This window comes from Camelus dromedarius, chromosome 1 (genome assembly GCF_036321535.1).
Source record: "Camelus dromedarius isolate mCamDro1 chromosome 1, mCamDro1.pat, whole genome shotgun sequence".
Lineage (NCBI taxonomy): Eukaryota > Metazoa > Chordata > Mammalia > Artiodactyla > Camelidae > Camelus > Camelus dromedarius.
Genome location: NC_087436.1, coordinates 16088465 through 16112500, shown reverse-complemented (window position 1 = coordinate 16112500; position 24036 = coordinate 16088465). Strand labels below are relative to the sequence as shown.

The following is a 24036-nucleotide window of genomic DNA, read 5'->3' as shown; positions in this document are numbered from 1 at the left end:
TAAAATCTAAATAAGTTATGAGATTTATAGAGAGAAAAATATCAATTCCTTTCAATGGTGCATCCTTTGTTGTTGTTCTTAATTAAAAGTGCACGCATTTAAAAGCTAAGTCTGACAGCTGTTTTTATGTGAAAGCAAGAAAGCAAAAAATGCTCTGTGAATTTTGGGAAATATTAAAATTTCAGAATTTACTTCAATTTTTTTCTGGCTGTATAGAATAATAGAGTTGAAGCCTTTAAACAACTCTATTATGGAAACACTAATTATTTCTACATAAATACATTTCACAGTCCATTTAGTTCTCCAAGATACTTTATTACACCAAAATCATTTCAGAAAAACAATGCTTTCATGTTGATAGCACAGATATACTGTGCTATACAAAGGTATAGCTATCACTGGAAAGAAGTTTGATCTCATAAAAATGATACAATTGGTATAAACTGCCTAAAGATTTTCATTTTAAAACTACAAAACTCCTTTTGGGTTAAGAAAAAAAAATTTTTTAACCTTAAAAAAATAAAAGTAACATACTGAGTTCCCAGTATGTGCCAAGTATTGTACGTCAGAGTAACCTCCTAATTTATTCAGTACCTGGAGTCAGATCTGTTACATTACAGTATCTTAAAACTAAAACCCTCAATACAGCTGCCCTTCCCCACTCCCCTACTAACACATACCCACAGGCTTTTAGATGCAGCAAGACACGGCATCAGAGAGCTCTGACGCAGTAATTCACGTCATTTCCATGACCATTCTTGCAGCTGAGATCAGCCAGAATAGTATTCAAACAAACAAACAAACAAACAAACAAACATGGTTCTTGCCTTTATTCAGTCCTTTTGCCCTCAAATTCTTGGCCTGCATTCCTCCCTCTGATAACCAAAAATATGCCCAGAAATTAAATTCATTTTATTTACATATTCTTCATGATAAGCGTTATGTGATAGGTCTGCTCTGTATTAGAAAGTATCTGTACTGAAAACAGAAACATCCCAAACCAGGTAGCTTTCAACTCAACTCAAGTTCAGCTCAAAGAAATTAAAAATCATTTTCTATTTACTGGAAAATTTCTAAAACTAGACTTAGACATCTGCTAGACACATGAACTGACTAAAACACAAGCAGAAACCAGCTACCCCTATATATATAATGTACAGGTAATTTGCTATTTTCTTTTTTTGTTGTTGTCTTCTAGAAAAAGTTATGCAGAAATGAGGAATTTAAAAATACCTTTCTAATGGAAAAATAAAGAATTTATTCATTAACATTACTTAAATGGGTCAAAACACAGTCCTAAGACTTAAAGCATTAAATATTCCAAAAAGACTAAATTTTATGATTTCTCTAAGTATCTTAGTCCTAGAAGGCAATTAATTATTGTTTCTAGAAATTAGCATAAAAAAAAACAGCATGTTCACTTTGGTGGTCTTAAAAGGAGGTAGATGTAATGAATAAAATTTTAAGGAAGGCATTTTTATCATCATAGCCCTGCAATTTGCAACAGAATTCAAGAAAACAACACATACTATTAAGTTTTCAAATGCATGCGCTAAAAACTTAAAATTGTAAAACAGGAAATAGTTTCTCAAAGTAAAATGTTGTGTTTGTAAATTCAGATATAAGTGCAGCTAGTAAAACAGTCCACATTAATTACTTCCCTTAACAGTTCACTTCAAAATGAATGAACGTATGAGCAACGATACTTTTAGAGGTAACTGAGGGAACTGAGAGATCCACAAAGGTCCCCAACTGTGCCCACACTGATTTTCTCCTTCCCCTTTACTTTAAATTCATAGTAGATGATAAAATACAAAATTAAATTACTCTGTTCTTCATCTGGCCTTGATCATATCCAAAGCCATTTATCTAAACCTAGGCCATCTACAGAAAACCAGTAGCCAAATCCTACAGGTATCCCTTTACCTCACTGCAGAATTTCCCCAGGCTCCATGCTTGTCTGTGAGAATGTTGATAATTTTCTGGATTAGTTGAGTTGCTGTCACATGGTCTCGGTATTTAGCTGCTCTTATCAAATGATCACACATCTTCTCATCTTCTCGTTTGTCTGCAGAATACTGGGCACACAGTGACTTGGATAGGAAAAAGAAACATCTATTAATACTATAAAAATGTGGGGGAAAAGAACTTCAAAATGCATTATAAAATAATCTCTAGTATGAATTGAACCAACCAAAAATTTAAAGTGACTTTTACATCCCTCATTAACTGAACTGACAGAGTTGGAATGATCTACTGTCTCAGGAAAAACAATCCCCTAAGAATTTATTTCTCTGAAGTCATTCATAAGATACACTCAGAAGTGGTTAATATTTAAGCAGAGACCTGAATAAAGAGAAGCTAGTCATGTGAAAATGCAGGGGTCAACATTACAAGCAGCATGAAGAGCAGCAACAAAGCACTTTAGGCAAAGGGAATAAGAGGAAGAATGATATGAAATGAGTTTGGAGAGGTAGGCGAGGCTGCACCAGTTAGTATTGTGCAGTGATGGGAAAGAGTTGAGATTTTATTCTAATGCAATGGGAAACCAGTGGAAGGTTAAGCAGGGGAATGATGTGATGGATTTACATATTAAAATGATCACTATAGTGCCATTTAAAGAACAGAAGGTAAGAAGACAACAGAGTTAAGGATGGAGATCAGTTATAAGCCACCATAGAGGTCCCGAAAAGACACAGTGGTGGCTTACAATAATAAACGGAGCTAGTTCTCAACACCTTTAAAAATGACAAAAAGCTTGGTCTTTTAAACCTTAGCTATGCAAAATGGACGAACAGCACTGGAATCACCTAGGAACTTGCTAAAAATGAAGAATTATAGGTCCCACCCCATAGCTACTAAATCAAAATCTGGATTTTTAATAAGATCTCCAGGTGATTTATACATTAAAGTTTGTAAAGTACTGTCTTAGATATCATCAATTTTCAAGATTTTTTAAGATTCTTTAGCAATAATCCAATACAGTAAATCACTAGTTTCCAAGATGTTTATTTCTTTTCTTCTGGAATTCAAGATACTTAAGGTGTCGTGTTTATGGTGCTATACTTATCTATTAATTGCTCAAAATAAAAAACAAAGATTACGTAAACTTAATCCTTAATTCTAGTCACAGGGTCTACTGGGCTCCTCCCCTTAACCTCCAAATGCAAGCTCACAATACGTTCACATGTGTACACAGCCTATGATGAGTACACAACCTATGACGAGTAACAAAAATCTGACATTGGAACAAGTGTCGCTAGTTTATGTATGTGACACGCACTGTGATTGCATGCCTTTCCTATTGCACACCAATTCAGACTTTTGCCATACAGTATCCCAGAAATGGCTCAGCGACAAAAGAGGGCCTCAATGTCCTAAACCAATGAAGATAACAGTCACACTCACAAAGACAAACTGTCTCAGAGAAGGGCACTTGGTCCAATTGTTGCATTAAGAAGAAAGGTCAGGAGTTTTGTTGGTTAGTTCCTTCCTTCCTCTTAGGGTGTAAAAGAGAAAGTACATAATTCCAGGAGTATTGAGAGCTCTTAATGCACCAAGAGAGAAACAAGCCTAAGGATGAAGCCAAAACCCAAAGGGAGCAGAGCTATAGGAATTACAGAAATAGTTTATTCCAAATGGAATCATGAACTTCTGGATCAATCAAAGACAAGCCTACCATTAGAATTTTTGTGAAATCTTCTTTTTAAGACTTTTTATGAAAACCTATAAACTCCTATTCATTCATTGAAAGCCAGTATAAATTGGGTTTTCCGTTCCTAACACCATAAGCAACCCAACTGATATGGTGTTCATGTACATACATAAGGAATCAAGTATCTCTTAGTCTGTGCAAAACACTAGGCTGCAGGGATCAAAGGTTGAATTAGCTTGATAGCCTTTGCCCTGGAGAATCCCCATTCCTTCTCGACTGTGAGGAAGGAAGTGGGAATAAAAGTACGGTTTTCCCTTGTATGAGGAGGACACCTCCATGGACACCAAAATCTGCAGATGCTTAAATCTCTTTCATAAAATGGCCACAGTACAAAGAATACAGCAGGCCCTCCAGATCAGCAGAAGGCAGCCTGCAGATACACAGAGGGCTGACTGTACTTCAAAAAATCTCTAAATTACTTATAATATTTAATATGATGTAAATGCTACATAAATAGTTACCAGGCACACAAGCAAATTCAAGTTTTGCTTTTTGAAACATTCCAGAATTTTTTTTTCCCTAATATTTTCTATCTGCGGTTGGTTGAAACCACAGATACAGAGCTTGCAGATACAGAGGACTGACTGTTATGTCACTGACATTAAATAACTGAAGCTAAAAATAATTTTTAATAAAAAGGTATATAGAAAATAAGTGGTGTATATGAAAGTCTATGAAGGAAGACAGAAAATTGAACATTTTGAGAAGACAACTTATTCTTAGACAGGTGTTTAAAAAACCTTAAAGCAAAGGCAAGGCAGAAACATGGGTCACTTTCAGAAAGGAGGATGCAGTACCATTTGACCCAAGTACTAAATACAGGTAGAAGAAGTAACAGACTGAAGAAGTTCTGGAATGCAGAGTGAGGACTCAAAAAAAAGAAAAAAACTAGAAATAATAGTATATATATATGAATATGTATTATATATATATGAATAAATACAAGATTGGGAAGCAAAACAAAAACTAGAACAAAGCATCATCCTTGGTAGTTACCTCTTTTTTTTTTTTTAGGCTTTTTTTTCTTTGATTGTAGTAAGAACATGAGAGATCTACTCTTTTACCAGATTCTTTTTTTTCCCCATACGTTTTGCTTTTTTGTTTGTTTTATGAGGGGGAGGCAATTAGGTTTATTTTTTTTTATATATTTGGAGGAGGTACTGGGGATTGAACCCAGGACCTCGTGCATGCTAAGCACGCGCTCTGCCACTTGAGCTATACCCTTCCTGCCCCCCGCAGTTATCTCTTATCAGTCTTGGACAACTAACTCATTTTACTTCACTAGGTCTAACTGTCCTCATCTGCAAAATGAGAGGATTTAAGAAGTGCTAAGAATTATATAATTAGAAGACTCTAGGTAACCTCTAAGGTTAGTTTTTGTACACTGGTAAAGGCAAAGTACTTCTTTTACATAAACATTGATGTGGAGAAAATAAAGCATGCTAAACACTAGATTAATTTATACGAAATGAAAGGCAAGTGCCATACGTATATTAAAAATAAAAGAGTGGGCCAAACAAACGACAGATAGTTCAGTTTGTCAAAAATATGATTTGAGGAAATAAAAGAAAATGTAATTAAAAAATATTTGAAGGGAAGTAGTTTAAATGAAGATAACTACTAGGGAATTATTCCAATGTAACAAAAATGTCAACTGCTATGGATATTTTCAGAGATTGCTCCCGGAACCAGGGAGCACTCTAAAGGTTACTTCATAGCTAACCCAACCATACACTGACGCCAACAGGACAAAACAGTAGATAGCTGTAGAATTTTTACACCTTCAATATTCCCTACTGTATACATAGTCTGCCTTTGTCTAAGTTCACTTGTTAAGAGGAAATTAAAATTCTTGATGATAATTAGAAAATAACTGGCGTCTATACTCCCCTGAAATATCAGATACCTCATATTAAATGTACTAAAAGTACTCAAAAAAGACTTAAATGGCCTATTACTTCTGTATTTAATAAAATATTAGAATAATTTAACTTTATCAAATCATATTTTGCAAACATTTAGTAAGCCACTAAAGTTTGCTTGCAAACGCATAATTCTAAAAAGAAGAATCCAAGGTAAGTTAAATAGCAAAATGGATTAAAGTGTTCTTTAATGGATCCTCCTTTACAATTTAAACAGCAACTTTTCATATCTGACATAAAATCTATAGATATAAATCACATTAAAGGGCTATTCTTTCCAGATTATCAATCTCTGTCTCATTGTGGAACATTAGAGTCACATCTAACCTTAAAATACAGTAAAAGGAAACCAAACAAGAATGTTTTGTAAAGATATAATGAGCATGTAACCACTCCTAAAAATATCTTTAAAATGGAATTTGAACACATTCTTATCAAAAAACAGTAACATATTCAATGTCTGACTTACCATTCAAAGTCAAGTACAGATAAGGAATATGCTTTAAGATCAAACACACGTTACTTAAGGAATATATATATATATATTTGTTTGTGTGTGCTTGCGTTTAAAGGTTGAGTGGAGGTACTCCAAGAGATGCTACCCAAATGTACCATCTATCAATAAAATCAAGGGCCAGCCCTAGTATTAACTCAATTTTACATCAACTTTCATTCAATTTTATTTTACATTAACTTTACTGTTTTCCTGTTTTCATTCAATTTTACATTACATCAACTTTCTGTTTTCCTATTTTAAGTAACTAAGTAATGTAACATCACAACAATGAGCCGCCAAAAATCTGAATCTTAAAAAGAAAAGAAATAACCATCTTGGGAACTAACAATTCAAATACATTTGATTATTGCTAAAGAAGTCTTGAGATTTATTACCATAGAATTATAGCATATAAGATAAATAAACCTAGTTCTTAAATTCACTTACTTGCAGGGCAAAAATAAAGTAATATCTAAAGAGAGAAACAATTTAGACTGGCCATTTATAACTCAAATATCTATTCTGGCTCTTTAAATGTAAATAAAGACAACACCACATTTAGCCACATTTAGTCTTTCCTTCTAGATGCTATGTCTCTACACAAGTTCATTACTAGAACTTTGCATGAAAGCTCAGAGAGGAGTAAAATTAAGCAGATTTCTCTATCATCCTCCTGTAATCACCGCAACCACCTTTGAAATGTTGGCATTTTCTCAAGGTCTTGTGCAATGTCTCTTGGCAATACGATACACACCCACATAATGTACTGTTATCAATTTAGAGCTGGCTTTCAAATTTTTCAGATCTGACCTCACATTTCCATCTGTAGGATAATCTCCAATCATTCAATAAGTATCTGAAATTTAAAGTGGACAAAACTGAAACTAACATCTTTCTCCCAAACATGCTATTACACTGAAGAGAAAGCTACTCTATTTTTGTCATCTGTGACTTCTTAATTTCCCTCACTTCATATCTCATCAATCCATTTTAGCAAAACCTCTTAATCATTCTTATCACTGCCCTAATACAGATCTTTATCAGCTCACAACTCAGCTCTTGAAATCATCTTCTAACTGCCCTTTTATGACCAGTCCCAGAATTATTTCTAAAAGAATTCACTTTGGTGTAACACAGATAGACTTATATACCCCACCCACAAAAAAGTACACAACTGTCTAAAATATTAAACAATTAGAACCAAACTTTACTAGCCAGATCTTGTGGCCTTTTATAATTCAGTAATGTGGTATACGATCTTTCAACATGCCTGTCTCTCCATCCTATGTGCCAGATACACTCAGATGATACACTAATCACCAAATAACCTCAAAACATTTTCAAAGGCCAGAAAACATATTTTTCCCATAGCTTTCATATGTGAAACAAGTGTGAAGATGTCTGTTGAGAAGGTAAAATGGGAATCTGAAACACAAACCACTAGAAAAGAGGAATTCATGCAGAGAAAGAGTTAAAGAAATCTAGAGTTCCTTTTGATTCTTGAAGACATAAAGTGAAAAAAAAGTCTGAAAAGTTCCAAAGTAATTGGAAATTAAACAATACATCTCCAAATAACGTTATATATCAAAGATGAAGTCATAAGGAAAATTAGAAAATTTGTAGGAGAATTGGCTGTAACAGCATTTAAAGTAAAATTTATAGCTTTAAATTTTATTAGAAAATATTAAATGTTTAATAAAGAAATAATACAAATCTTAAATTCAGATGTCAGAAGCTAAGGAATACACAACAAATTTTGCATTAAAGGGATAGAATACTAAACATTAATATATTTTGCAGAAATAAACATGAAAATCCTCCCTTAGAGTGCTTATAACTCTCTGCCCTTTACTGTCATTGCATTTTTTCTTGTTTTATTAAGCCTAAACATATATTTGCAACACTATCTAGCTATTCTACTCCTAGGTATTTCTCAAAATGAATGATAACATAAAATAAATTATATGAAAATGCCCACAGTGCTTTTAATCATAAAAGCCCAATACTGGAAAGGACTGAAAATCCACCTATAGATGAATGGATAAACAAAGTAATGTTGCTCCACAATAAAAAGAAACAGAAGAGTAACACACACAACCATGTGGATTAATATCAAAGATTTTATGCTGACCAAAAGAATACACATATTAGAGTACCTACTGTGTAATTCCACTTATATGAAACTGTATATAATGTGCAAAACCATCTATAATAAAAGAAACCAGATGAGCAGCTACCTAGGGTACATATGTGTATATGGAGAGGAACTGACCACAGTGAGTCACAAGGGAATTCTCTGAGATGACAGACATTTTCCGTATCTTGATTGTGACAGTTACACAGGTATACACACATGTGAAAACTCATCAAACTGTATACTTAAAATGAGTGTATTTTATTTCATATAAAGTATACTTCATTTAATAAAGTATACTTAAGAAGTATTTTTAAAAGTTAATAGGAAAGGCATTAACAGGAAAGAAGGTAGTTAAAATATTCATATTTTAAAAATTAGCTCCTGTATCAACAGGTAAATACCCTCTACAAATCAGAAAAATAGACAACCAATAGGACATATAACTAGGAACAAACTGGGAAAGAGACAGACAAGTACTTCACAAAAGTAAAAAAAATAGATAAAATATAATCTCTTAAATTTTTTAAATAAAAAACTAAAAAATAAATTAAAAAAAATAAATACAAAACAGAAACAGACTCATAGACATAGAATACAAACTTGTGGTTGCCAAGGGGATGGGGGGGGTGGGAAGGGACAGACTGGGATTTCAAAATGTAGAATAGATAAACAAGATTATACTGTATAGCACAGGGAAATATACACAAGATCTTATGGTAGCTCACAGTGAAAAAAAAATGTGACAATGAATATGTATATGTTCATGTATAACTGAAAAATTATGCTGTACATTGGAATCTGACACAACATTGTAAAATGACTATAACTCAATAAAAAAATGTTAAAAAAAAAAACAGAAGAAAAGATGGACACTTTCAATGTAAATAAAATTCAAAACAAAACACAGTGAGACACCATTACACAACTACCAGAATGCTAAAATAAAAAACACTGATCAGTTGTTGGTAAGAATACTGAGTAATGAAAACAGCTACATACTGGTTTTGGGAGTGGTACACACTTTTGCAATGAGTGTGGCAACATCTATTAAAATTGAAAACATGAACACTTCACAGTCAAGTAAGCCCACCCTACAGAAATTCATGACCACGTGCACCAAAAGACTACAAGATGTTCAAAGCAGCATTGTTCATAACAGTTAAAACTGGAAACAACATACTTGCCAATGAACAGTAGCAGAGATTAGGAGAAACTACTGTTCTACTAATGTAACAGAATATCATACAGCATTGAAAACAAAATAGGGAAATGTAACAAATCAAATGAATCTCACAAGCATAATGTTGTTGAACTTAAAAATGCCAGGCAAAACCCATTCTGATGCCATTTATATTAAGTTCAAAAACTGGTAAAGAAATTATAATGATAAAAAAACATGTTTAAGTATTGAAAGAAAAAACAGAAGAAAATAAGTCATTTCATAATGTAAGATTATTTAGCTTAATGGAGCAAAAGGGGTTGTGACTGGATAGATATACAGAGGTCTTCTCACAAACACTTTCAGTATCAAGAAAAGGAGGTAAATTAATATTAAATGCACATTTTCCCTAGAGTTAAGTTTCTGTATATTTTATGAGAAACAGATTATAAAGGAAATTTTCAATAAGTCTGCATAATATTGTGAAATAAAAGTAAATTCCAGTTTTCAAGGGTAAAACTTTTAAACTAGCATGTAAGCCTCTGTCCTAATTTAGTAACATTTAATGTTAATTAAGCACTTGAAATGCATTGGTTTTATAAGTTTCGTGTTTCAAACATTTTTAAAATTAAAAAGAAACTTATACTTGCTTTTAAAATCAAATCAAAAAGTAATCTCTTAAATGAAATAAAAAGAAAGTTCTGCCTTCCACCTCCTCCCTGTTTCACTGTTCTCTACAGGGGTAGACACTGTCAATGGTAAACTATAGTTCTTATGTAAATGAAATCAAACTATACACCATTCCATGTCAGGACATATAGGTCTACCTTCATTCTTTCTCATGGCTACACACAGAGTATTGCATTTTCAGTTAACTAAACATACCTTCCAGTAAACACTTTGTATACACCTTACATCACAATTTATCTCAAAATCACTTATACTATAAATAACTTGTCTCATTGTAAACCATTTAAAAGGGAAATCACCTAAGGGACAACAAATTAAGAAGCCTTTCAATACTTCAATTTTGGAGATCTTTGCTCTTGATCTCTTAACTCAGATTTGAAGTCTAACCATAAAAAAAAAAAAAAAAAAAAAAAAAAGAGGTTGTCCAGAGAAATCTTACAAAGACTCCTGAAAAAGACTTAGAAAAATGAAAGCTTAAAAATCTCAGCAGCAAAAGAAAGTCAACCAATGACAATGTGTGACAGCCACCTTTAATTCTGAAGTGATTCCTCTGTCATCCAACGCCTCAAAGTATTGATTTCTCTCAGCATGAAAAAGCCTAAGCCAATGAAACAGATATAGCATCATCCCCCTGATAATAGCATTCAAGGTTAAAACAGGCAGAACACTTATCAAACTATCGCTTCCATTTCTTATTGTTTTAATGGACTGAATACAGTGTGTTGGGCTCTTATCTCTACAACTTAAAGTCTTCAAACAGTATTTTTAAATAATTTGAAGATTAATATAAGTTCTAATTTTTTACTTTAGATTTTTGATAATGAAAAAATTATTTTAAAAGCTTTTACACATTTGTAAAGGCAAGTAAATACTAAAAAGAGCTTTTATATATTTGTAAAGGCAAGAAAATACTAAAAACAGGGCTACAGTTTCCATTTGTATGTCAAATGCAAATAAAATGTTATTATTTCATGACTTCATTACTTATTAACAATAAAAATCACAAAATTCTTAAGTAAATACCAAAACACCTTCCAAAAACACAAGCTGATTTCTTTAACAATGCCTGCATACATCATACATCAGTTTGGTAAATAAAGTAAAATATGGTTAGTATTTGTGATCAATAAAATTAATGTAAAATTTAAATAGATGAGGTTAAACTCAAGTAATTATATTTTTAAAAATAATAATATGAGACAGAAATGTATCTTCACATAAGATTATATAATTATACACAAATGCATAGACACACAAAGAGAAGAATCAAGAAGTTTAAGCTTTACTTTTTGCTAATCTGCACAAGAGCTGGATAACTTAAGCAAATCCTATAATCTTTTAACTCAACATATCTATCTAACCATTAGGTTTACTGAAAGCATACAAAACTAGGGTCTCATACTTATACTAGGCTAATATGATTACATTTACACACTTAAACTACAAATAGGTAAGTCTTAGGCTTAAGTTTCAAATAAAAGTAGTCTAAGAACAAGCATGAAAACAAGAAAGACAAAAAGTCATTAATTCATTGTCATAAAAACCATAGTTAACATAGTTAAGAGCACAGACTCCAGAGCCAGACAACCTGAGTTTAAATCTTGGCTCTGACACATTCATGCTCAGGCAAGGTATTTAACCTCCCTATGCCTCAGTTTCCCCATATAAAAAGGATATAATGTGATGTGCTTTTCCTAAGAATCCATTAATAACAGACGTGAAATAATCCGAATGTTGACAGGCATATACAGTAACACCGAACACTCATTGTAGACTTAGTCATGAAGTTAACAAACTACACAGCAAACAATCCCTCTCTTCCACCATCTCAACATAGTTGAGAGATGGGGGAAAATATATATATAATTACAATTTGAGGTAATTGCTAAAAACAGTATGTATGGTGTGTCTGGAAAGAGCAAGAAAGAACTATTCCAAACCAGAGATGGTTTCACAAGGGAATTAAAAGGCTAAGTAACTGTTCACCAAGAAGAACGGGTTCAGTTAAGATAGAAAAAAGAAAAAAAATCTGGCAACATAAAGGAAAGATAAGAATAAAAGAATAAGACATGTAATGACCACAGCTCTTTTTAAATATACCAATACATGCTTGTTGATATTTTCCTTGGGTGCCTAATGTGTTTGTATCTATTTCCTTCATTTAAAAAAATTAGTCCTCAAAGGTTTATATAAATCATTTAACATATATAAACAGTTGATTTGATCAACTGTTAAGATAACTAGGATATATCATAAACTTGAACCTTAAATACAGGCTTGATCTATCCACAAGGAGTATATTCAGACCTTTTCTTGGAAGAGATTTTTCAATGGCAGTAACAGATCCAGTTCTCTATCAAGAATATATTGTATATAATCAGAATATACTAAGAGGATAATGAAGAAAAAACATTTTTCAATTTGGATTTAATTTATTTAATTTAGCACTGCTCATTGGTATGAGTTCACTTTAACCTATGCTACAGTTCCTTTGCCTTTTTGTAGCTTCCCACCTTTAATGGAGTGCCCAGTAATACAGCTCTGTTTTTCAAAGCTAGAGAAGCATCACAATTTTCAAAGAGAGGCAGACATATCAGCCCAACAATGATATTTTCTTTAGGTTCACATATAAATCTAAAAAGTATGATTTTTTTTTTGAAATACGTGCATGAAAATGTTCCATTCAAAAGTTACCCACAGAAGACTGACAGCTGAAAACGCTGTGAGCCTAGCTTTTAATCTGGTCATTATCAAGAAGCTAAAATAGAAAGTGAGACCAGTTAAAACACATCCTAGAAGAATCACTAAAAATAGTGCATTCCAGAATGAATACAGCACACTCTGGAAATACACTGAGAAATATGCTTGCAGAGTCCAGGTGGGGAAGATATACCTGAACACATATGGTAAACTGGAGTGGGACTTGCCCTTAAGGAATCTGATGGTCCCACTGTCAATCAACCAGAGGGAGGGGGGAAAAAAAAAAAGATGAAGCTTGGACCTAGAAAGAACCAACATTCTTTTCATTCTAAGACTGGAGGCAGGCGGGCCTGGACTGTAAGAAGAAGGAATGTGGTCAAAGAAGCTCACCATGTGGGGGTAGCTGAACAAGCCCCTGCAACCTGGTAAAGGGAGTGAGACAGAGGTCAAGGAAAGTCAAGAGGAAATCTACGCAGGCGCATGACCTATGAATTAGGAGATGCAACATTCAGTAATGGGCTTTCCTTTCCTTTTCTGCATTGTGATGCCCTTCTGTTGTTAGGCTTACGAATGAGAAAAGGAAAAGTCTATGACCATGCTTTAAACAACAAGATAAAGAAAAAAACAGCAGCTTCCTGGAAAAGCCACATGTATGAGAGGAAGAGGTAGCCTGCAGGGCTGACATGGCATCAGTCTGGATCAGGGCCCTACGGCAGAGGTAAGCGTCCCGAGAGAACTGTGGGACATATAAGTGTTCCTTGGATGATGTTAAAGATTACTTAGAATAAAAAAAATTCTCTCTTTTTAACTTTAAAAGTAACAATAATAGCTGTATCATTAAACATTTACTACAGACTCACGGTAACAGGCACTTTACATTTATCAAATACCATTTACTCTTCACAAAATTACTGTAGGTAGGCACCATTATTATCTTGATTTTAACATGAGGCAATAGTGTCTTAGCTCACATAGCTAGGAAATGACAGAGCCAAGATTAATGCACTAGGTTATCTGACTGGAAAGTCAGAGCTATGCAAAACTGCACCGTAGTAATCATGTGGTCTCATTGGCTGGGTGCTCAAACTAAAGTGATCTGAGCATTTAAAAGGACTTACAATACCCCTTTACTTAACTAAGATAGTATTTCATAAGTTTCATGATTGTTTATCAACATCATTTTTATCTAAGGTAAAGAAAATAACAATGACAGAAAAGCTACAATTAAAAAACATACATGTTGTCAAGCTTACCATTTCCCTGTTCCTGCTCTATAGATGAAGAAATAAATATACAAGAGGCTAAGAAAGATGTCCAAAACCATAAAGCAAGTAAATAAACACCAAAGCTCGGATGAGAATTGCCATTCTACTGCTTTGCTATTAAGCTATGATGACTCAAGATCTATTAATCAGCTATTTCTTCAGGAAATGACAAAACTGATTACGTAAAGTGTATATCAAGAAAGAAATGTGGCCAGACAATGGGATGCATTAACCACCAATGTAGGACCATCATGGGAAACAAAATGGTATCATGCTTAGCTTCAAAAAATTATCATTAATTCTAACCCACCTCTCTCACACCCTTTTTAAGGTGAGATGTTCAAATAAGAGTAAAGAGTATAAGGGGAAAAAACAAGAAAGGTTAAAATAAAAAGAAGAGAAAGAATGAATTAGAAAAGACAAATAGGAAAGCATAAATGGGAGGTTCACTTTAAAATACTTTGCACTCTCATAATTACAAGTTTTCTTTAAAGTCTGTAAGAAAAAATACAGTATCATTATATTTCATTTGCCCTGTATTTCAACCACAAACTGAAAGACAAAATGGAGAATTCGATCAGTAATGGGAACAGAAAATAAAGAAATGGACCAGGATGAAAAAAGTTTTGTCTGTCATTCAACTAATCTCTAAATAGCTCAGACTTATTTTTCACTCTACCAATTTTATGTGCATGTAAGAAGAAATAAATAAAGTCAGCAGAGAAGAGAAAAATAAACAGGAAAAAAATATGCTTATGGTTTGGCTTCAAATATCTTCTACAAAAGTGAATGAAAGGAAACAAAAATTACTACATAGCTGATACTCTAATAATAAAACTAATACAAGAAACATCAAGTGTTGGGGAAGATGCAGAGGAAAGGAAACCCTCATGCACTGTTGGTTGGAATATAAATTGGTGCAGCCACTATGAAAAACACATGGAGGTTCCTCAAAAAATTCAAAATAAAACTACCATATAATCCAGCAACCCACTTCTTTATATTCAAAGGAAATAAATCACTTTCTCCAAGAGATATCTGCACTTCTATATTCATTACAGCATTATTAAAAATAGCAAAAACATGGAAACATCTTAAGTATTCAATGACAGATAAATGGATAAACACAATGTGGTATACACACATAATGGAGTATTATTCAGCCTTAAAAGGGGTTGGGGGGCGGGGAGAGCTTGCCAGCTGTGATGCATGGATGAATCTAGAGGACAGTAATGCTATGTGAGATAAGCCATACACGGAAAGACAAATATTACATGATTTCACTTATATGTGGAACTCAAAAACAAAAAAGTTTAACCAATGGTAAGAGAGTAGAATGGTAGTAGCTAAAGGCTGAGGTGGGGGAAAGGGAAGATATTGATCAAAGGGTACAGAATTTAAATTCTGAGATTAGCAAATTCTGGATATCTAATGTACAGCATGGTAACAATAGTTAATAAGAATTACTATGTACTTGAAATTTGCTGAGAGAAGATATCAAGTGTTCATCCACAAAGATAAAAAATAGTGTGAGGTGATGGGTAAGTTAATTTGCTCAATTGTGGTAATCACCTCACAATGTACACATATATCAAAACATCATGTTATGCACGTTGAATATACAATATTCATTTGTCAATCATACTTCAATAAAGTGGGGAAGAAAGAAAAACAGTGGCAACCTAATAAGCAACACAAGGGAGCATAATGACTGCTACTTTTCTTTACACTTCTACTAGGATGTGATCAGAACACTTTCCTACTCTAAAAGAAATGTAGGATCTCACAGTAAAAGACTAAATCCCCCAATTTTTCTTAGTCAGGTATGTAAACCTTCATTAATCCTATATTCTATCCTGTATTAGTTAACACCTTCATTCATTTAGCAATATTTTATTGATAACTTCCTTGTCCCAAGTCTATATTAGGTATTGAAATTATAATAACAATCAGATCCCATTATAAAGGAGTCAATATCTAAGGTTTGTTAACCTCAGTAGACACAAAAAAAAATTTGAAACATTTTTAAATGGCTACAAATAACTCTCACAAGGTCTCCAAGAAGAATAACATAATCCAGAATTTAAAAACGTAATATCCATAACAAAGAGAAATACCAGTGGAATGTTAACCTCTATTTCCCCTACATAACTGCTATAGGAGAAGTGATATCTGCAAACCACACAGACCCTTACGAAAGACACTTTCAAGTCAGAATTTGTAAATCTTCAAAAATTACATGTACATTTCATAGTTATGTTTGCATAAATTTTTCAAGGTCAGATTCTCAACAGTCGACTCAAAATATATAACATTTTACATAATGTAATTGCATTTTTAGCTAAATAGGTTAAATATATATTATGTGTGAAATGTATATTCATACAATTATACACAAAGTGTATATTTGTAATAAAAAGTCTGAAAAGCTATGTGCCAAACCATTATCTTGAGAGATACAATAGAAACATGTCCTCTTTTTACTTTGTACCATTCTTTATTGCTATATTTTTTCTTCCTTCCTTTTTCCCACATGTATTCTTCAAATTAATTTTTTTTAATTTAAAAAAAGCCACTGATCCAAAAAAATTTTTTTCTTAACACAGGGTTTCCCAGGATAACCTTCTAATCCCAGGATATATCTGAATTCTACGTTTAAAAGACACTTATTTTTGTTTTTATTTCCATAATAATCTAAACAAATCAATAAAAATAGATTTGAGATTATCTGAATGGTAGAGATGTAGAAGCATTTCAAATGCTCATAGTTCATACAACTATAATCAAATTAATCACAAATTAAGTTCAAGTGTCAGCATAAAAATCAATGAATTTATATTATTTATGATTGCTTAAAGTGAAAGAGTAAAACTTGCAATGAGTTGATAACCATTACGCTGGATTATCATTACATTAAAATGCCATCAGTCAATCCATGAATGTCTATAATATAAAAAAAGCACACTATTGACGCTACTGCTCCACTTAAACATGACAAAATTGGATTGATTTTTCATCAAAAACAAAAAATAAAACACAACTAAATGAGTATTCACCTGCATGTGGAATCAAAAAACAAAAAATGTTGCACTCATACAAGAATGGTAAAATAACAAATATAACATTAGTGAACAGAAATGGCAGTCCACAATAAAATAATTATTATTACTCACTAATAATAATTGAATAAGCCAATTCAATTAGATAAGAAAAAGCAATTTGAAGAATAAAAGTTGGAAATAAGAAGGAAAAACTATCACTATCCAAGCACAAAATGATTATACACCTGAAAAGCCTAAGAGAATCAAATAAAAACAGTTTTTTGAATCAGACAAGCTGAATCTTACATTATTAGTAAACAATTCTGAAAAATACTGTAAGTCAATGAGGGAAGGAAGAGCATAGCCCTATTGCTATTAAAACACATTATAAAGCCTCAATAATTTTTAAAAAATTGACACCAATACATGAAATCACAGAGACTTACAGGGAAATACAGTATATTAAAAAGTAGACCTCAAAACATAGAAGCATTTAGTACAGGATAACAAGGGCATCTCAGAGCAGAGGAGGAAATTTGGACCATGTGGTAGCTGGTATAAGGAAAATTAGATCGTCATATAAAAGTTAGATTCATATGACAGTTTATCCAAAGATAAAGTACAAATAAGTGAAGTAAGAAATACTAGGAGAAACTCCTTTATAATTTATGCATTTGGAAGACCTTTCTAACTACCAACTCAAGAACTAGAAGTCATAAAAGAAAACATTCATAAATTAAACAAAAAAACACTTTGTAAAAAATTTCTGCAGGATGCCAAAAATTTGACCATATGTAAGTCAACAAACTGGCATAATTATTTATAACATATCTCAGAGAGTTAATTCCTTAATATACAGAGATCTTCTACAATCAGTAAGAAAAACATCCAGAAGAACAGGTAAAGGATATTTTCTCAAAAAGGGAAATAAAAAAGGCCCAAGGATAATTAACCTCACTCATAAAAAAGAGAAATACAAGTTAAAACTACACTGAGAAATACAAATGAAAACTACATACTACCACACATTATCTATGAGAATAACACAAGTCTAAAAGTTTGACAACACATCTATGAGGAAACACTCATACACTGCTGATGGGCATGTAAGGGATCTCCAAAAAATAAAATGAAGTTTAAAAAACAAAATATAGGACATTACAGACATGTTAGCATTTGTATAAAGAATGGAGGATAAGAATACATATTCCTATTTGTATATGTGTACATAAACAAACCTTGACAGGATTCACAAGAAACTAACCATGGCTTCCTATAAAAGTGAGGAGGTGGGAGGCATCCTAGAAGAGATTAGAGATTTTTCACTCCATGAGTCCTCAGAATATTTAAATTTTTAATTATCAAGAGAAGACATTAAATATTTTTAAATTTTAAATGTAAAAAATATTTAATGTCTTTTATATAGAAGTTTTACATGATGCTGACATAATATAAAATTATTAAAGAATATAAAAGTAAAAAGTATCAATGAGGGGGGAGAGTACAGCTCAGTGGTACAGTGCATGCTTAGCATGCAGAAGGTCCTAGGTTCAATCCCCAGTACCTCCATTAAATAAATGAATGAATGAACAAACCAAATTACTCCTTCCTCATAAAAAACAAACAAAAAAATTTTTTTAAACCAAAAACAATAACAAAAGAAGTATCAATGAAGTACTCTTGTGAAGACCTATACTTTTGGTAAAGAACTAAGAAATGGAGATAGAAATAAACTAGAAGGAGAACCATGAGAAGAAAAACTAGCAAGAAAAGCACCTGGCAACAAAGTCAAGCAAACAAAGAATTTCAAAAGGAAGGGTTGATCATCAATGTCAAAGATGCACAGATCAAAGAACATGAGGAATAAAAAAGAGCCTAAGGATTGTGTAATTAGACCATTAATAATAATATTCAAGAGAACATTTTTAATACTTTTGTTCCAGGATTGGAGATGAAAAGGAAAGGAGAGTAGCCAGGCTGCAAGACACAGTCACACAGTAGCACACCGAACAGTCAAAGGGAGTGAGAAAGTGAAGGCACCATTCTAGCAGAAAGTCTGGGAGAATGACAAAGCAAAGTGAAAATGGAAGCTTGAGAACTCTAACAGCATTTACACAAGGTTGCCAAGCCTCAGTATATGATAATTAGACAGATATCAATTATATCAACACTGAGAAGCCACAACATACTTCCAGAAAGGCCATTTGAGAGGAAGGGAAAAAAAATCCCAACATATTAAATAATAAACTCATACAAAATAATATGTACTTTGTTAAAGAAAACCACAGAGGGTGGTCAATGATTACAAAGATCAATGACATCAAGTAAAACTAAGAGCTCTCAATCAAAACTCCTCTTAATAGTAAGCTACCTATTTCATACTTAATGAAGGGCTGGAACTGAACATTCATGGTGTTCTGGAATCAGGTATCAAGGAAGATCTCACACGTAACATAGGCGCATCATATAAGGATCTTTTTCACATTAAGAATCCTATTAGAAAGAAAACACTAAAAGGTAATTGAATTTCCCTCAGTTATCTTCATCTCTGTCAGCTCCTGCTACAATAACTTACTCTCCAGAGCAGAGATAACTCAATTCTGTCCAGCAAGCATATGTTATGAATCTCCAAAGCAAACTTGTCTAAATCATTCTGGCCTTCTATCAAGGTTGGCTGCGGATATGAACTCTGACAGAAAGCAAACAAATTTATTTTTATCTTTTCAATAATTCACTTCTTCATGCTTTGATGGGAGAAATCATGAGACAAATATATGGTCTGCAGTTATGTTATAAAGTCAGCTGAAATGGTTTCCATGACTTAAATAAAAAAGACTTAATCATTCTTAAACATACAAAAAAAATAGTACTGATATACAGAATTGGTAAATTACCTTAAATTTCAACTTGTATTTATAGTTATCTCTAATATTTGAAGTTCAAGTAAAAAATACTATTAATCAGATGCTACTTATAACTCACAAGTACCATTTCAACAATTTCATCCTTGAATAGCTTTTAGAAAAGCATATTTTAGAAAAAACAATACTAAAAAACTCATTTTCAAAACAAAAAAGCATCAACAAAGTAACTTATTTAAGTTCTTACAAGGAAATGCATTTCCTATCTATATTCTAAACCAGTATTTTATAACAGAAATGAAAAAAAAAACTCTAAAAATGAAGTATCAGAATAGTATCAGAAATCCTGTAAGTTTGGTTTCTTAATTTAAGTTGGAATCTACATAACACAAGATTATTCAGAATATACACTAATGCAAAATCAAATAGTGAATAAACTATTTTACCATATTATACATTTATATAAAATTACCTTATATAAAATAAAAATATATAGTATTTACACATAATATTAATATAAAAACATAAAATATAAAAATTCACTTTCCACAATTAACACCTTTGATTAAGGTTTCCCTACATCCATTTTATAGAAGGAAAACTAAGATTCAGAGAGCTTCAGTGAATTCTCCCCAATACCTTCCAACTAACAAGTTGTAGAGCACAGAATCATGATTTCTAACCCCATGTTCCTGTCATAACACTGTTAAAACAGTTTCAAATTTACGTTACCTTTAAACACCAGAGAGAAGCTCAAAGAATATGGCCAACAATGCTCCTTGTAATTTTTTAATATAAACAGTGCTAACCTGTATTTTATAGTTCAACCTCCCTATTCCTTAATTTCAAGGACAATGAGATCTTTTTGGATTGAGGAACTCAAAGCTGTAATTTGAAAGGCACCAATCATGGTAATTTGAGACACTATTACAACCTATCACTCTTGCTGGTAATAGGTAGAAAACAGTTATGCCATGGCCTTTCTCACCGAATTGAATCCTTGGTTTCTTTAGAGAACCACCATTCTCAATTTTAAGTAGAAAAAAAGAGAAAAAGAAACCAAATGGGTAGGCTTTAATCAGCATTCATTTACTGACCAATTATTCACTGAGAATCTACTATGTGTAAGGCGAAATGCCAGGCACTAGGGATATGTGATGGACAGAGTTCCTGACTTCACGCAGCACACAGAAGAGCAGGAAACAAAATAACATACAAGTACATATAATTACAAACCAGTGGTAAGTGGTAAGAGAGGTTATAGCAGGAAGATGTGATTTAAGATTTACATTGGATGGGGACTGCTGGGGCTAGAGGATGATAGCAAAGGAGGCTTTTGTGTAAAAGTGACACCTACAGGTGAATCTGCAAGAGGAGTGAAGTCAGGGTAAATGAAAGAGTATTTTAACTGAAGAATAAGGTGAAAAAGAGCACAGTACTTGATGTGAGGTGGGAATGCTAAGTAGGGGCCACATTATATATAATGGGTCTTGTGGATCATAGTCACGATAGTAGGTTTACTCTCCAGTACAAGAAAATACTGGATGGTTTTCTACATGATCAGCATAAACATTTTGAAACTAGTGTTTCAGGATGATTATGCTGGCTATTTTGTGGAAAATGAAGGGAACACCAGTGCGGGATAAAAAAAAAAAGATTTATCAACCAACTATTTACTAACAACTGTTGCCTCAAGACTGTTGCCTTCCTTTCCCTAAATACCGAACTATTATATGACAAATTTTACATACCTCCAATCAGATCCCCGCATGGAAAAACCTACTAAAAACCAAGTGAGCTAATACCTCAGAACTATAAATATCTACCTCAACCTCCTCCTCCTGAGATACTTGTAAGATTCTGTCAAGACAGCAGTCTCACTGACTGTGGTACATAATAAACTTAGCTTTGCTACATCTGATGGGTTCAGAACAGTAGCAGGCAGCAGTAGTATTGCAGCCATAAATGATAATGGATTAGTACAACCACAAAAATTAAGCAGTTTAAAACACAAAGAAAATTATTCAAAGACAAATGGAGTATTCGTAAGAATGAATATTGAATTAAAAAGCCAACAAAAGCAGATGTGCAGTATTTCACACAAAAACCACAGTAACAGACTTATTATAAAGTAGCACATCATGTTACCAAAACATAATTAGATATTTTTTTATTTGTATATCATTGACCCTTGAACAACACGAGAATTAGGGGCACCAACTCTGTGCAGCCAAAAATCCATTAATCCAAAATCCAAAAATACAGTTGTCCCTCATTACCCGCAGGGAACTGGTTCCAGGACCTGTCCTGAATACCAAAATCTGCAGATACACAGGTCCCATAGATAGTCAACCCTTCTTGTCCGTGGTTCTGCATGCATAGATTCAACCAAACTCAGATTGGTTTATTTATTGAAAAAAATAATACATAAATAAATGTAAATGCTATATTTATTGAAAAAAAATCCCCATGTAAGTGGACCCACAGTTAAAACCTGTGCTGTTCAAAGGTCAACTGTATGTACGTGAATACACACATATTTGCCAAGACATTAGTGTAATGCTACATTAATGACATTTCTAGGAAATACTGGCAAATTGTAGCTAAGAAGGTAGCTCAGGTACCACTTTCCAATGAGACCAGAGCTTAATATATTCAAAAACTAGCTAATGAAGATCTACTATTAGAACAAAATAACCAGCTAAGTGTTTTTCAACACAACTTGAACATTGCATACATTTTGCTAACATGAAAAATTTTTTTAGAATAAGTGAAATTTGAATATGATAATAACAAGGGAAAAAATTTTTTTCTGCTTCACTAATGACAAACATAACTAGCTCTGAACACTATAAAACTATGAATAATTACATTATCATCAAATATTTATCTTTTGTTTAGGAAATATTCTGATAGCCCAGGTAACAACACTTGAGAAAATATTCTGGGGTAATCAAATATTTAAGAGGTTGGGCCAGCTTCCTTCATCTAGACAGTCTTACTACCATAAAAAAGGTCACATAAACTACAGTGTAGTTAGTGATGAAATAAAAAATGAGAATTACATTAAGTTTAACATTAATTTCAAGAATTTCTTCTTTATTATGTGGTAACATAGAAGGTGACATTAAATAACTGTTACTGATTGTATGCATACATATGACAGTTCAAAGCATGTCCCTTGCAAGAATGTGTGAACCACAACTTTTAAAGATGTCAATTCAATAGTCATATGTGTCTGTTATCTTCAGTATTTTAATTACCTTAACATAACATATTGCACGTTATTCAGTGTTAGATAAGATTGAAAAGTTATTGAGCGTACAAAACTAACAAAATGGCTTTCCTGATGCTAAAGCTGTTTGCTGATTCATTCTCACTTAAAATTCTCACTTGTTTTTCCCTTTCTCTGACAAACCCCCACCTCTGCTTCACTTGCTCAACTGCTTTTGAGCTAAATAGTCCCCATCTTTCCTACTATACTCTCCATTCCCTAAACATTCTTTACCATAATAGCTTGTCCTTTAACCCAGAAGCTGTATTCCAGGAAGACGGTCATGGGCTGACAGCCTCAGTAGAATGAACAGACCCTCTGGAGCATCTCTGTGGTGCCAGGTGGGTTCAAGATCAAGGAGACTACAGCACCCCGGAAAACACCCTGACTGTCATCGCCTTTCTGTTTCATCTGATTTTTCTATAAAACCTCAGGACCCCGACCCCAAGGAGGATTCACGGTCTCTGTGATGCCCCTTTCCCTGGCAAAGCAATAAAGCTGTTCTTTTCTAATTCCCAAAACCCTGCCTCTGAGTCTCAATTCAGCTATCAAGGTACAGAGGCCGGTTTTTTTCAGCAACATTATAAGCTTAGCAAAGTAGAGCTTATACAGATTTTTATGACTTATTCCATAATTTAACAGTACAGTCAGCCTTCCGTATCTATGGGTTCTGCATCCACAGATTCAACCAACTACAAGTCAAAAATATTCCAAAAGAAAATCCAGAAAGTTCCAAAAACCAAAATTTGAATTTGCTAGGTGCCAGCAACTACTTG

General features: G+C 33.0%; 1 protein-coding gene across 5 annotated transcripts in view; it reads right to left on the bottom strand.

Moving 5' to 3' along the window:
* Positions 1–24036, bottom strand: part of LRBA (LPS responsive beige-like anchor protein) — a 620799-nt gene that overhangs the window by 339418 nt on the left and 257345 nt on the right. For all 5 annotated transcript variants that reach the window (XM_031464854.2, XM_064490742.1, XM_064490851.1 and 2 more), the window contains exon 37: positions 1927–2093. In XM_031464854.2, coding sequence (XP_031320714.2) covers positions 1927–2093 — 167 coding nt within the window. The remainder of the gene's footprint in view (positions 1–1926; positions 2094–24036) is intronic.